This window comes from Oncorhynchus tshawytscha, linkage group LG23, assembly GCF_018296145.1.
Source record: "Oncorhynchus tshawytscha isolate Ot180627B linkage group LG23, Otsh_v2.0, whole genome shotgun sequence".
Lineage (NCBI taxonomy): Eukaryota > Metazoa > Chordata > Actinopteri > Salmoniformes > Salmonidae > Oncorhynchus > Oncorhynchus tshawytscha.
Window position 1 is genome coordinate 3,377,940 of NC_056451.1, and position 16,730 is coordinate 3,394,669.

The following is a 16,730-nucleotide window of genomic DNA, read 5'->3' on the forward strand; positions in this document are numbered from 1 at the left end:
GCTAACACCTCTCGGTGTCAAAAAGGGGCAGAGTGCGTAGGTGTGCATTCTGCATTCACAAGTACACTCTGAGGAATCCGCATCAAAGTTTCCAGACAGAAGAAGTAGTAAAAAAAAGTAGCAACATTCGGTACTACTAGGGCTACTATTGAAAATAGTTCTGCCTTCCGCAGTCACGTTACCACCCATTTCCATACACAGTGAGTAAACACAACATTCAAGATGATTCCAATGTGATAGGCAAGACCACCTTAGTTTTGGGCAGTATAGCACTTTAAACCTTTGTCACAGCCAGCCCGCCAGTGAGGGCATATCTTTGTATGTCAACAGTGCACCCATGAGCATGGGCTTTGAGCTATGAGCTCACTCGGTGCATTAGTAAAGTACAGTAGCCCTATAAAAGAACAACATTCAAAATGTGGTCTGCCCTGAAGTCTATAGACCTCAGAGTAGTGTTCAGGTCCAAGAAAGGCTCCGGTTCAGTAACCTCAAATGACTAACGCGGGCAGGTCCCCTATTTGCTGTGTAAGTGTTTCCCTCTAGTTGGAACCTCGATGTGTTAATCACCTTAGCTCTCACAGTTTCCTAAAACTTCCACCAAGCCACAATTGGGTATGATTCACTGTAAAACACATAGGCCTAATTCTGCTTTTCAGAGTAGGGAAGTAACCTGCTGAAAGGGTCCAGCAAGGGAAGGTGATCACAGCTTTTAGTGTGACTCTGAAACCTGATAGATGTTTATTTGGGGTAAATTGTGTAGTTTGTATGATGACTTGTATGAAATGAAATGTGCATGCCACATTATTCAAATCCAGCACAGTATCCCCTTAGTGTTCTACTACGGGGAAATGTAAAAAGCTTCTGAAATAAAATGTTTTCCCTTCAACAGAAAACTGATGCCATCTTAAGAGGAGCGAGTATTCCCTTGCCAAGATTTTTTCAACATACTTCCAAGGGCACCTTCATTAAAACAGTGGCTGGTTGAAATAAGAGAAAACAAAACAATTTAGTGTTTGAATCACTCTTTCAAACACAAGATTCTTTGTCAATTATAATTTAGCTTGTGGTATTTAACCTATGGTTGAAACATATTTATTGGCTGTTGTTCGCAAATGTTAGGTTTTGCCTTCTCCAGATTAATTTGTACATTTCTGAACCATGGTGTGTTTTGTTGGGTAATGTTAACAAAATAGGTAAAATATTAAATCTGCTGTCAAAGTTGGAAGAGAAGCACCAATCGTATCAGGGTTGGTTGTCATAATATTTACACTTTCACTTGGCAAAATATCTTTATCTATATCTTATGATTAAAAAAACTGAGAAAGACAGATCTTAACATAAAAAATATAAAAGACTAAACAGTCCACTTCTTCTGAGTAAAACCAAACCACTTAGTAATAGCTGGTAATTTCTTCATAATAATCCATGAATAATAATTTCACAGGCATTTTCATGGACGGACTCCCAAGTAGTAAAACTGGCAAATACGTGAATAGGCAGAATTTGTCAAAGCAGTAAGCAAAAGTCATTTGGTGCCATTTTAACAAAAGGAACGCTGTTCAGTCAGTGGTGATCCAAATGCTAAAAAGGTTAGGCTATATCATAAAACAAAAAAAGCAATTTTCATAGTGAAGTCACTGCTAGGCCTACAAGTACGTGAGCCAAATGGAGGCGCGTGGCTGCCAAATGGAGGCATGTTTGTCTTTTTGAAAGATGGATCTATTCTTTGGCAAATGTTTTATCCACCTCAGAACTGGCTGGGTAAATATAGTTTACCATTGGCCAAAATAATGCAAAATGATCAGTGTGTCAGTTATTGACGATTGTGAGAGCTCAACATAAAATGTTGAAGGATATTAAAGGTATAAATCACTCCCTGGACAAAATAACAAACTAGAGAGCATCTGGAGATCAAATTACAGGGACATTAGTGAAATTAGCGCAAAAACAATAAAATTAACAATACAATTAAAATATCTGAAAGATCCTTCACTCAAACAAAAGCCTCACTCAAAACTCTTGGGCAGAGGACACAAAGGAGCAGTGCTATTGTTTTGCTGAATTATTTCTTCTTCTTCTTCTTCTTCGAGTTTTAAAGAATACTGGATTTATGCCAGGGCTGGCTGTGTCTGAAGCCTCAGTGAAACAGCATCGGCCATGGTGAGTGATGTCTGTTTATGACTAATTTCTACCTGCAGTCGGAGGGCAGAGAGAGAGAGAGAGCGAGAGAGCTTCCGAGTAACAAGGGGACAATTGTTTGGTGCTATAGGACAGTGCCATGTGGTTGTCAAGCAAACAAGGTTGTAGTGGAACCTATTAGAGATGTGCCCTTTAGTATCTGACATTGGCTCTTCACTGCTAGGTATGGCCAACACATGGGCATCTTTATGAGGCATCTGCTGAAGTGAGGGGAAAAAAGGGTTTGCTTTTCAAATCAAATCAAATCTGGTTTGCTTTTAAAGGCTCGTCAAGACAACCAATAACTTTTTAGACAGACAGAGAAAACAAAATGTTTAATTAGCCTTATTATTATTATTTAATCATGTCTATGTTTATTTGAATCTCTGTGTTTTCCCATGTGCTTTATTTCCTTGTGAAGAGTCACAGTCTTTGAGCTTGGTGAACTCTATTAAATACTTCTCTGTTGGAGAAATACTGGTGGGTTCTGGGGATGCCCAATGTTTTCACTTGGCAAAGAACTCTCTCTTCATAAATTAAATGTTTCATTGTATCAACACTACAGTGAAATTATGGTAGTATTGAATGGTTTACTACATAGTCATGCTTTCTTTTGAGTGGGCCTATGCAGGAGAAAAGCTGAATATACATTTCCATATGAGCGTGCACGTAGTGCACACCACATTATACAACATCTTCATGAGACAGCCCTGCGAGTCACAAGAGAAGGAGTTGTACACTCACAACAAAAGTGAAACAATATTAACAAATTGGTTGCCAAAGGGATAACTTAATAATACGCTAATTGCAAGGTCTAATTAGGAGAAAATGCTTTCATGCACATGCCATTATCAGGAACAATTCAAAATAAATAGACTAAATTAGGACTTGAAAATTGTGAGACAGTGTTTGCACTGACCCGCGAGGTACTTTATCAGTGTTGGACATGTGTTTTATTAGTTGAAGACTACTTAATCCACTCATTTGTTTTATCTTGCCTACAAAACTGTCTAAGAAAAAAAACTCTTGAATGTGAATCTTGAACGCTACAATTAATCTTGAATGCTACAATATGCCTCCAATTCGCTTTGTTGGAACAGCCAGGTCAGATAATGTACAGTATAACTAGACATGATCATAATCGTCGTTATGCTCATTAAAATAGTAGAATTGTTATCAATATGGCCAATCCGTGCAGGTACTGAAGCTGAAAGTGACGCTGATTGGTCATTTACGTAACACGTTCTCGCGTCTACTTCCTCCTCTCTCGCAGTGAAAATGGCGGAGTACGATCTCACCACCAAAATTGCCCATTTTTTGGACAGACATCTCGTCTTTCCTTTGCTGGAATTCCTTTCTGTCAAAGAGGTAAATGCGTGTGTTATGTTAGGTTGGACATACAATCTAGATTTTCGGTAGAAGTGTGTAAATAACCCATGTAAATAATGTAAATGCCACGTGCGTGAAAGAGTCGCCCATGAATTGGGGCCTCGCGGTGTTTCAGGTCCAGCAGCACAGACAATAGCACGAGCTAGCTTGCTAACTAGCATATACTTCTTCTGTTAGCTAGCTATATATGTGATCTAGTAAACGCTTTGTTGGGTGTCAGTTTGCTTTATATTAACGTATGGCATAGCGTTAACTGCAGCGCACTACATAAACTAGCTAACGGTAGCTAACTTTATTTTAAAACCTAGGCTAACAGTAGTTAGTTGCCAAACGTTAACCGGGTTTACTGTCGGCTGCTGCATCTTAAATTAAACAAGTTATCTGGCTAGTCTAGTGAACAAACATTTGCTACATGTATTGAGCTTTTACTTTTCAACTTTGAGATATATATATATATATATATATATATATATATGAAGATCTTAGTTACATGACTCCTAGATGTTAGCTAGATCCTCGTCTCGAGAATGTATTTAACTAGTGTCATTTTCAACTAGCCAACGCATTAACTCGTATTGTTAGTTAGCTAGTAACGTTAACGTTACCTAGAAAGGTTGATGACTAGTTAACTATAAACACTAGATATGCCTTAAAGTAACGTCACCACAAGGCAATAACAGAAATTCACAATGCCCAGAGTTGACCCATGACGTTGCACAACGATTGAAGTCAATAAAGGGCTATTCACACCAAGAACTATAAATTATACATAGCTATAAACCTTGGCGAGCATCCACACCAGCGGTAGGTTGGACAATAGAACGAGTCAAAATTCACCCAATGCTGAAAAATGGGCGAATAACGTTGGCTAAGCTGGAACACTTTCGCGAGTTCATAGCAAATGAACGTTCCGCGGAGTCTGTTTTAACTGGAGTAACGTTTAGAATTCCGTTACGCCTAAATGGATCCCTTTTTATATTACCACAATCTGTTTTTAGGACTAAACTGAAAAATAATAACTCGTGTAGAAGGTAAACATGTTATTCGTCACATGCTCCGAATGTAGTAGACCTTACAGTGAAATGCTGACCTAGGAGCCCCTAACCAACAATGCAGTTTAAAAAAATACAGTTAAGAATAAGAGGTAAAAGTAAGACATAATTAAAATTGCATCAGTGAAATAACAATAGCAAGACTATATACAGGGGGTTACTGAAACAGGGGTGTACCGGTTATTTGAGGTAGTATGTTCATGTAGGTAGAGTTATTAAAGTGACTCTGCATCGGTAATAACAGAGCATAGAAGTGGGGTGGGGGGTGCACTGCAAATGGTCTGGGTAGCCATTTGACTAGATGTACAGGAGTCTTATGGCTTGGGGGTAGAAGCTGTTTAGAAGCCTATTGGACCTAGACTTGGCGCTCCTTTTTAACATCCACACCTCGATTGTGCCAAGTGAGCTTATATCTGCATTCTTTATTTGACCTTTATTTAACTAGTCAAGTCGGTTAAGAACGAATTCTTATTTACAATGACTGCCTGCAAAAGGCCTCCTGCTGGGATGGGGGTGGTATTATAAATAGGACAAAACACATCACGGCAAAAGCGACAACACTACATAGAGACCTGAGACCACATAGCAAGGCAGCAACACATGACAACACAACACGGTAGAAGCACAATACATGATACAAATGTTATTGGGCACAGACAACAGCACAAAGGGCAAGAAGGTAGGAAAAAATCGAATTATACGTATTGCGAGATATTTTGCGAAATATTCCGGCATCCTTTCCATAGGAAAACAATGGGGGGAGCTCAGCGTTCCAAGGGCAAAGGGTATTTTTTTGCTAGCATTTGATGACAGCGGAGTATGCTGCACAGCCTTAAATAATCAGAAAGAGATTCTCATGTTTAAAATGGTGTACAATTTGAAAATATCCTATATCCAAATATCCATACACATTGCAAGATATTTGGTTAAATAGAAAGACATGCATATATTTCCCTATAGGAAACAATGGGACAACCTCAGAGTTCCACAAGTAATTTTTTGTTTACATTTTAACAACCAGCAGGTCCCATTGTCAACAATGGCAAAGAAGGCATTGTGACGTAGAACATTAGGCTGGGGATAGAACGTTCGGAAGGCGAGTTGGTACTCAATAGAACTAATAGGAGCTGGCAGGGTGAAAAATGCCCAAAAATAAGGCCTGTTTTTTTTTTGTGAATACTTCAAAACTATGGCAAGCAGCTGGGACATAAGGTAATATTATGAAACGGGGCTCCACGGCAGATGCAATAAACTAGTTTTTATCAGAAAAAAAGCATTGTTAAAAATGTAAGGTGTCCAGCCTACCAGCAGATCATTTATCATTCTGCAGGACACCTGCCAATCAATCAATGCATCCTACAGCACCCTGTAGGCCTATTAACAAGACTTTTCAGTGCTTCAGGGTGTGTTCTTAGTAACTGTACATAATACACATAATACTTCAATGTACATGTTATATAGAAACTCATATTTAAATTTAGTAATGGGGCAAAAACAGTTTAGCCACTAAAGCGTGGTTTGCAAGTGAATTCCATTTTTTGTATGACTGTTTGGCTCTTTTTCGCTGTGCTCATGTCTGACCTATGCGACAGTCCTAGGCCAAATGAACTATCTTACATTTAGCATGGGCAAGCCTCCTTCACTCAAGAGAAAGGCTGTTAGGCTTAGTATAAACAAATAAATATCCTATGCCTTTTCCTGAGATTTCACGGGAAGAGGAATAGCGGAGAGGCTTGAATAGCCTATTGCGCACGGAAACAGCTGGAAGAGAGGCTAGAGATGTGTAGCTGAAGTAAGAAGCTAGATATTTTGAGTTTACCAGGCCCAGAAAGGCATATTAGCAGGACAGTCATAATGTGTATTTTGTCAGGATGTATCGGCGTTAACGGATGGGGTTATCATCGGAAAATATGGCCTTCTGTTTGTCGTGGCTCAGTCTCCCAAATCGTACTAGAATTAATGTGTCCACAAATATGCTCAGTTATTCAGGAAAGCATACGGTGCGCTCTGCTTCATCTCCTCTCCGGGCAGCCTCGTGCAGCAAGAACCAAGAACGCTTCGATTTTATGTTTTATCTTGGCCAGGTCGCAGTTGTAAATGAGAACTTGTTCTCAGCTAGCTTACCTGGTTAAATAAAGGTGAAATATAATAAAAAATAGAAGCCGTTTTTGATTGTTTTGTCATTGGAGGGACAGGGAAAAATTCACTCTAAAAGTGGATCCAAACGATAGCTATCATTATCGTTCTCAACTCTTTTTGTAGTTGTAGTGTGAACTCTCCTGTTCATTTGAATTATTAGAACAAAAAATTATATAATTATGGTCCTTGGTGTGGACAGCTCTTAATTTAAGTTATTGTTTTTAGTCAAAGTATGATGTTTTTGGGCTTGAAGTGGGAATTCCGAAGTGGGGATATAGGATTTTTTTTCTGTGTTTCTCCTATGATATGATGGACTGAAAAATATTAGCACATGTTAATTTTCTGATCTTTGGTTTTATTTGAATGTTACCACCCACCAGCATGGCATTGCTTTTAAGTTTTTAAGTTTTTAATCTTCAAGTTGCAACTGAGCAAAATGCTTTATGAAGTAGCATGCACTTGGCCGCCTTAGCCATGGAGCAATAAGGGGTGTACACCCCTTAAAATAAGGGGTGCAAACTTGTTTGGTAAAGTATCCATTTATTTTTTTGCTGCTCTGTATTCCTCAAACATATATGACCATTTTATAAATGCGTGATATGATTGCATTTTACAACCCTGCTCCCCTGGTCGCCCCAAGATGAATGGTTTTGACCACTATATTGCTTCACGACATGCTTTGATTGGTACAGCTAAACCACAAGTGTTTACCCTATAATGAAACAGGCACCCGCAAAATAAATTCAAGGAACTTGTATCTATTTTGTTGGCCTGTTAAATCTGTATTGGTGTTTCGTGTCCGATTCTCCTCAAGGTATTTGCGATGTGCATCAGTCATTGTTGCCTATCAGTTCACTTCCCCTTTGAGAACCATGAGCTGATTTTGATTTGCTGTACTGCAACCTACCTACCAAAGGTTGCACCGTGTGCAGTGTAATGTAAAAAAAAAAAAAAAATGCATGTCTCTTATTGAAGAGGCCAAGAGAATCACAATTGATGGTGAAGTCAAAGATGCTAGTTTCCATCTGTGGCAAAGATTTCAGCCTAGACAGCTGGTTAATCTTTTGAATACGGTGTAGTTAAAAAACAAAAATTATAATTTTTTTAAACGAGCAACCAATAATGTTAGCTAGCTAAGGTACGATTTGCAAGATGTCTAGCTAAGGTTAGCATGCTAGCTAGCTACACTAACAGTAATCTATTTGTTAATGTTTCTCCACTCTGTGGAAATCACCACACCGTTCTTTCCCAGCTCCAATTTGTGAATATGTACAGGTAGCTTTTAACCAAAACAAGCATTTACCCTCTAGGGCAGGAATTGCTTCAAAAAATGTTTTTATTTTTTATTATTTCACCATTATTTGACCAGGTAGGCTAGTTGAGAACAAGTTCTCATTTGCAACTGCAACCTGGCCAAGATAAAACATAACAGTGTGAACAGACAACACAGAGTTACACATGGAGTAAACAATTAACAAGTCAATAACACAGTAGAAAAAGAGTCAATATACATTGTGTGCAAAAGGCATGAGGAGGTAGGTGAATAATCTGCAAAATTGTAATTAACACTGGAGTGAAATGATCAGATGGTCATGTACAGGTAGAGATATTGGTGTGCAAAAGAGCAGAAAAGTAAATAAATTAAAACGGTATGGGGATGAGGTAGGTAAAATTGGGTGGGCTATTTACCGATGGACGATGCACAGCTGCAGCGACCGGTTAGCTGCTCAGATAGCAGATGTTTGAAGTTGGTGAGGGAGATAAGTCTCCAACTTCAGCGATTTTATTTATTTATTTTTTAAATATTTTTTGGGCAATTCGTTCCAGTCACAGGCAGCAGAGAACTGGAACGAAAGGCGGCCAAATGAGGTGTTGGCTTTAGGGATGATCAGTGAGATACACCCGCTGGAGCGCGTGCTACGGGTGGGTGTTGCCATCGTGACCAGTGAACTGAGATAAGGCAGAGCTTTACCTAGCATGGACTTGTAGATGACCTGGAGCCAGTGGGTCTGGCGACGAATATGTAGCGAGGGCCAGCCGACTAGAGCATACAAGTCGCAGTGGTGGGTGGTATAAGGTGCTTTAGTAACAAAACGGATGGCACTGTGATAAACTGCAGGGTGGAATGAGGGTGGCATTGCCCTCTGGTGGGTGCCTTTTAACAACCAGGCATCCATTACAGCTAAACACGTTTTCTAACTTTGTTAGTCAGCTTAGTAGCTGAACTCCTGAACTTGTCGTTGTCAGCAGTTCTCTTAAACTGGGTAGGTAAAGTTAAGAATTTGAAACTGTACATGACAAAATAACCCCATTTACCCCTTTAACTATTTCCACTTTCAGATCTACAATGAGAAGGAACTGCTTCATGGGAAATTGGATCTCCTTAGCGAGACCAACATGGTGGACTTTGCCATGGATGTTCACAAAAACCTCTTCCCTGAGAAAGAGATCCCCACCAGTAAGTAGACTGCACACTGCGTAGTCTACCTCCTAACATTTTTGTTAAAGAAAGCTGTACAGTGATAATGATTATGTATTGTTCAGTGTTTACACTTTCATCAATAAATCACAAGATGCTGGTGAAACTGATTGCACACCATCCCCCTCACATTTTAGTCATGCTTAATACAACACTGTTCCAAAAACTAGTATAAACAGACACATCTTTAATGTTGCATGTAATGGTATTCTCCCAGGTATTGCCTTGGTCAAAGCTTCTAATGGTTTCTCTCTGTCCACGTGAAGCCCTAAAGGAGAAGAGGATCACTGTGGTGGCTCAGCTGAAGCAGCTGCAGGGTGAGACGGAGCCCATTGTGAAGATGTTTGAGGACCCAGAGACCACAAAACAGATGCAGTCAACCAGGTGAGTTTGATCCTCCTGTCCCACCATTTAACCAATGGATGGTTTTGGAGTTGTCGTTTGCATTTTATAGATGGTCAATCATGGACAATGCCTTTTTTTATTTTTTGCAATTCATGTTTTCCCAGAGTAGTGGTCTTGCTGTCTGACTTTGCAGGCTTAATGAATGAAGTTCAAGTGGTGTTAAATTGAGATGGTAATCCATATGCCTACTTTTTGGATCAATTTCCCTGGAGTTGCTTTAGGGTTACATTAACTCAGCAGACGAGGAGACCAATACATGATGCTGCGGTGAATGTTAAGGATGGCGCTGACGTTGTCATAATTAAAATAGTTTGGTTAAATTCAAGTCCTCATTCTTTACTTGGCTTCTTGGCAGGAGTGAGTTCAGTTCATCAAAGGACACTTTTCATCCACGTGCCAATCTTGAATTGTTTATTAAAGGTTTGGTTTTGAGACATGTTTGTTTATCAAAGCAGGCATCTTATACTGACCATTGTAATGGGAGTTTGAAGCCTTGTGAATGTAACTTCAAACTTTTTGTGCTACAGCTATTTTTTATTCCGAATCGTCTTAGGTGTACTGTTTGCCAACATGCTTAATAGGAGGCCTGCCCTCAACTTAATATCTCCAGGAAGCAAATATCATTTAGGCCTAGCCAAATTCTGTCACTCACTTTCTGGATTATTGCCTTGTTTCTGATGATAGGTTAAGGAAATTAAACAGTTCTATGGATCTTGAGTTTGTTGATTTCCATTTGCTTCTTTGCTCTTTTTGGTCCCAAAGTTGGTGCTAGTAATATAATGCTGTGTCTCTTTTGAAAGGGTTTAAGGCACAATGTAGATCTTTACATTTTGGATATGTGGGGTTTCTTGCCATTGTTCCTGTATCTTGCAAGGCAGTTGTGGATGTGAGAACCTGGGGTAGGTCTTGGTGAAGACTAGGGCTGTTACGGTGACCATATTACCACCACACCGGCAGTCATGAAGGCAGTCAAATTCCATGTGACCGCTTAGTCACAGTAATTACGCTTCTCCAAGCTCTGATGCTGCTGATGGTCATTAGTAGCCTACCAAACTTGCTAATTGCCTGGTACTCGGCACTCTATTGCGTCATCACTCTGACATCTAAATCGAACACTTCATGAGGGCTCATGTTGCTCAACATTTCTATAGGCTATGCAATTGTGAAAAAACAGTGATGGCTTCTATAAAAAAGGATCCCACCAGCTTTCTATAGGCTAAGCCTACTATTTATTTCTCAACTTTCCTAATATTAAGCACATTGCTTCGCTTTACAACAGGTGTATTGACTACCTGGCTGGGATGAAAATGAACCACAGGAAAAGCGTTCGCTATTTAAGTGCATAGATGACATGTTGTTTTGCCCCCGTGCATTATAATGGTCCATTCTAAATCAAAACAAATTTCAAACAATAAAAAAACTTTTTAACTAGGAAAGTCATATGTATAGACTAGATTAAATCAAAATAGTATGATGGGTGAAAATATTAGCCTTTTTCTTGTGAATTATACATTATCACTTTTGAATGATGCCCAGGTTAAGGTAAGAAACAATGCATACTTTTTTGCTGGACTTTTTCAAATCAGTCGCACGCACACCATGTTTTTAAGGAGGTTTGTATATCACAACTAAGGTGGCCAAATAACTTCTTAAAATTAAGCACATCAATCCGCTTTAAAACTGGTGTAGAGCCTAACTAGCATACATATCCGGCATGTGAGTTGTAAGATTGGGGAAGATCATTTTGACCATAAATGCACCTTTTTTATAATAAAGCATTACATCCATAATTGCATTTGAGGTGGTTTTTGGTAATGGTGTTAATGGACCGTTAGCGCTCATCGCCTACTGCAGTGTGTGCATTGCTGTGCTTTATAATGTGAAAAAATAGCCTAATAGGTTTATTAGCATTTTTAGGTAAACATTCTGATCTGTTGCGTCAGCCTCCGTGTGTTTGAGAGAGTTTTTTTTGGATGCTAGTGGTTGTATTCATTTTGGCTCTATCGCATCCCACAACTGTCCCAGATTATGTTCGGAATATTTATTTATTGCGTAGAATAGGTCAACTTTTGTACCATGGGGGTAGTAGATTGGCATCGGCTAGTGCTTTAGCTGTTTGTTAGGCCTACTCATCTCGTTGGCTGACAAAGTAAATGTGGACAGTTCTTCCAATATCTTCAATATGCACCTCGGAATTGGATAAGGACGCGTTCAGTTACCTCCCCAATGTGTCTGTTTTCACTTGTAGCCTGTGAGAAAGACCCAATCAGTGACAGAGGTCCATGAGAGGTTCTTCGGAGCAAGCAGGGAGAACGGGATTATAATTATTATATTCACCCTGAGGCCACAATGGCTGCAAAAGGCATGACATTTTTTGGTGGGGGGTGGGCAATACGACTACACGGGTTGCTGTCAGGAAATTCGAGGCATTAAGTACTTGTCAAATTATGAATGAGAGACTGATGAAGTGTGTAGCTCCTACAGAAAGAGGCAGAGCTCATACCTTTTTTATGTAACTTTTTCCAAATCATAATTAGTTGCATCATGCAGCCAGAGAATGTATTAACAAGCCAAACATGTGTATATAGCCCAACCTTTATCATAACTTAAGTTACATAACTCTTAAGCATATAGGATTAGCTTTGTTAACCGTTTCTTTGTTAACCGCTCATAACAGAACTGCCTCATGTGCGCACTCCATCGTTTGGAGAAAATATCCTTTCTATTGTATTCCTCATACTATAAAATAATGCCATGGACTTCTAAGCGAATCTTGCCTGAAATGATCTACTGTAGCCTACAGCCATATAGCACAGCCAGATCAGTACCTAACATAAGGACAAATCGGTGTATGCTATTCTGTTTTGAAAGACATTTTATTCATCTAGTTTAGACCCGTATAACATAATGGCTTTATTGTGAAGGTGTAAGGTAAATTACATGGATTTATAAGACTTGTTAAATTGTAGAGGTTCCAAAGGTCTGCATCAGTGGTTTGTAAGCTGTGTGGAAGCCAGAAGATGTTAAATGTTTGTTAATTAACGGTCAATTACCGTGATATCAGCATGATAGCAGCGTGATATTTGCTTGACCATTACTGGCTGACAAAGTGCTCTGGAGCAGGTTTTCATCAAGGATCTCCTATATTTCTCTGTTCATCTTTCCCTCGATCCTGACTTGTCTCACATTCCTTGTCGGTGAAAAACATACCCACCACATGATGCTGCCACCACCATGCTTCTCTGTAGGGATGGTGCCAGGTTTCTTCCAGATGTGATGCTTGACATTCAGGCCAAAGATTTCAATCTGGGTTTCATCACACCAGAGAATCTTGTTCCTCATGGTCTGAAAGTCCTTTAGGTGCCTTTTGGCAAACTCAGTGGGCTTTCATGTGCCTTTTACTGAGGAGTGGTTTCCATCTGGCCACTCTACCATGAAGGCCTGATTGGTAGAGTTCTGCATAGATGGTTGTTCTCCTGGAAGATTCTCCCATCTGCACAGAGGAACACTGGACTTCTGTCAGAATGACCATCGGGTTCTTGGTCAGTTCCCTGACTAAGGCTCTTCTACTTTGATTGGGCAGCCAGCTCTAGGAATAGTCTTGGTGCTTCCAAACTTCTATAATTTAAGAATGATGGAGGCTAGTGATGCATATATCGGTGAGCATATCGGAATCGGAAGATATAAGCTAAAAATGCCAACATCGACCCGATGTCTAGTTTAACGCCGATGTGCAAAACTGATATCAAAGGTGACACGCCTACCTATATAAATATATGTACCTATGGGTAGATGTAATGACGCCACAAAAAAATACAGCGCTACACAGAACAAAAGCAGAAAAATGCTAAGCGCACACTTCCAACAACTAAAAAAGTTGACAATTCAAAGGCGAAATCCGTTAATGCCAAGATAATGGAATTCTTTGCCCTTGACGTTCAACCTTTCTGTTGTGGATTATGGCTTTCGCCAACTGGTCGAGCACCGGTGCACATTACCAAGTTGGCGCTATTTTTCAGCTGTTGCACTACCGGAGTTACTCAGTATTGTTGAAACTCATCCATGAGCTACTTGCTATGGGTGCCATTGCTATTAGCTTCACGACTGACATTTGGACCAGCGACTTCAGCACCATGAGCATGCTGAGTCCGACAGCACAGTGGATCGACGAGATTTCATACTGAGGAAAGCCGTATTGCATGCTCGAATGTGCTGTTTCTCATCCTGCTGCTGCCATTTTCAATGGCATTTGAGAACTTGTTTGAAACATGAACACACTCCAAGCGCCATTTGTACAACTGACTCAAAATAAGCTAATCAACTGCGTCTGCAGCCGAAGTGATACCCTGCCATGGCATTGAAATGCCTGCTCAACATAACCCCACAGTATGTCTGCAATACACTTGGAAAAGTTAGAGGCTGTGAACAAGTGATTCGGTGTCATTCTCTCTGAGCTTCTTTACTGTTGCCACCATGCTCAATGCTATGTACAAGGACCACTACTTCGATGCAGACAAAGGGTTTACGTGAATTGTTACATACACCGCTGGACAAGAGAGAAACTGGTTACGGTGACCATGCGCACCGAGGAAGAGGGGCCACGGACAGACAGAGCTGAAACTTCACTGTTTCACATGTATGATGAAATCCTGGCTGAGAATGAAACGACTGAACAAATGAACAACGAAACAGCACACTCAGTGAAAGGAATGGGTTTTGATTATGTTTTACCGGTAATGGGGACATGTAAATGCCAACAAAATAACTTTTTGTGTAACATTTAACTACGCAAGTCAGTTAAGAACATATTCTTATTTACAACGATGGCCAAACCCGGACAATGCTGGGCCAATTGTGCGCCGCCCTATGGGACTCCCAATCACGTCCGGATGTGATACTTGCTGGATATGGAGGACACTGTCCTTGTGAATCTTCAGTGTTAGACATTTTTTGGTACCCTTCCCCGGATTTGTGCCTCGACACAATCCTTTCTCGGAGCTCTACGGACATTTCCTTCGACCTCATGGCTTGGTTTTTGCTCTGACGTGCACTGTCAACTGTGGAACATTATATAGACAGGTGTGCCTTTCCAAATCATGCCAATCAATTGAATATACCACAGGTAGACTCCAATTTGTAGGAACATCTCAAGGTTGATCAATGGAAACAGGATACACCTGAGCTCAATTTTGAGTCTTATAGCAAAAGGTCTGAATACCTATGTAAATAAGCTATTAAAAAAACTTTTGCAAAAAAAGTCAACCTGTTTTCGCTTTGTTATTATGGGGTATTTAAGATTAAGGCTGTAATGAAACGGTGTCAAGGGGTCTGAGGACTTTCCATGGGGGGTGTATACATATATCTGAGCACCCCTTCAAATTACTGGGTTCGGCTAGTTCACCCCACCCTTTGCTGACAGGTGTATAAAATCGAATGCACAGCCATGTAATCTCCATAGACAAACATTTGCAGTAGACTGGCCTTACTGAAGAGCTCCGTGACTTTGAACGGGGCACCATCATAGGATGACACCTTTCCAACAAGGATGTTACATTTCTGCCCTGCTACAGCTGCCCTGGTCAACTAAGTGCTGTTATTGTGAAGTGGAAATGTCTAGGTGCAACAACTGCTCAGCCACGAAGTGGTAGGGCTCACAGAACAGGACCGCCAAGTGCTGAAGCATGTAGTACGTAAGAATTGTCGGTCCTCGGTTGCAACACTCATTACTGAGTTAAACTGCCTCAAAGTCTGCACAAGAACTGTTCGTGAGGGGTTTCCATGGCCGAGCAGCCGCACAAGCCTAGATCACCACGAGCAATACCAAGTGTTGACTGGAGTGGGTGAAGCTCGCCAGCATTGGACTCCGGAGCAGTGGAAATGCGTTCTCTGGAGTGATGAATCACGCTTCACCATTAAGCAGTTCGATGGACAAATCTGGGTTTGGCGGATGCCAGGAGAACAGCTGCCTGCCCGACTGCCTAGTGCCAACTGTCAAGGTTGTTGGAGGAGTAATATGATATAATGGTCTGGGGCTGTTTTACGTGGTTCGGGCTAGGCCCCTTAGTTTCAGTGAAGGGAGTCCTTAACTCTACAGCATACTGACATTCTAGAAGATTCTGTGCTTCCAAGTTTGGGGAAGGCCCTTTCCTGTTTCAGCGTGACAATGCGCCTGTGGAAAAAGCCAGGTCCATACAGAAATGGGTTGTCTAGTTCAGTGTGGAAGAACTTAACTGGCCTGCTCAGTGCACTGACTTCAACCCCATCAAATACCTTTGGGATGAATTGGAACATCAAGTGTGTGACCGGCCTAATTGCCCAACATCAGTGCCCGACCTCACTAATGCTCTTGTGGCTGAATATTAAGTGGAAAGCCTTCCCAGAACAGTGGAGGCTGTTGTAGCAGCAAATGGGGGACCAACTCCTATATATGCCTGTGATTTTAGAATGAGATGTTTGTTGAGCATGTTTCTACATAATTATGGTCATGTAGTGTGTGTTTTTGATGCCTCCCCTATGTAGACAGGAAAGGCGACTCAGTTTATGGCATATAAAACCATAGATTATGGCTCTAAAATAAGTAAGACTGCATTTCCAGTTTTGTAAAGTCAGATTGATCCCCCCCCCTAATGGTTGTTGGACCATGAGTTTAATGGTGTCAGTGTTGAAGATGGATGAATGTTTTAAACAGCCTGTGAATGTTCACACAAAATCAAAGTACTTTTGCTTCCCTGTCAGACTCTTGAAGGTCAAAAGGTACAGCTCAAAGCTTGAAAATGAAAGGCCCTTGATTTGCCCTGAACTCTAGACCTGCTACATTCCAGAAATTGAAAAAGTACACCTGAATGGGGCTCAAAACACCCAACCTGCATCAGCAAACTCTAATGAAACAAGGCCACTAACTGTGAAATTATTTTTCTTTCAGGGATGGACAGGCCCTTTTTAACTATCTGGCGGAGAAACACAGCGTAAGTTTGGACCGCTTTGCTGACATTTCACTTCTAAACTGCGTTTCTCATGACTCCTGTGTGAACCTGCTATTTAGGGAAGGGGGGGCGGGAAGGCCCAAGCAGGGAGACATGTAATGACTT

At 40.7% G+C, this 16,730-nt stretch overlaps 1 protein-coding gene across 1 annotated transcript in view; it reads left to right on the forward strand.

Annotated features, from left to right (window-relative positions):
• The first annotated feature begins 3,397 nt into the window (after positions 1–3,397).
• The window catches only part of LOC112223141 (eukaryotic translation initiation factor 3 subunit E), a 47,469-nt gene continuing 34,136 nt past the window's right edge, over positions 3,398–16,730 (forward strand). Inside the window, exons 1-4 of the mRNA XM_024386145.2 lie at positions 3,398–3,546; positions 9,099–9,216; positions 9,504–9,621; positions 16,565–16,607. Coding sequence (XP_024241913.1) covers positions 3,457–3,546; positions 9,099–9,216; positions 9,504–9,621; positions 16,565–16,607 — 369 coding nt within the window. The 5' untranslated portion in view covers positions 3,398–3,456. The remainder of the gene's footprint in view (positions 3,547–9,098; positions 9,217–9,503; positions 9,622–16,564; positions 16,608–16,730) is intronic.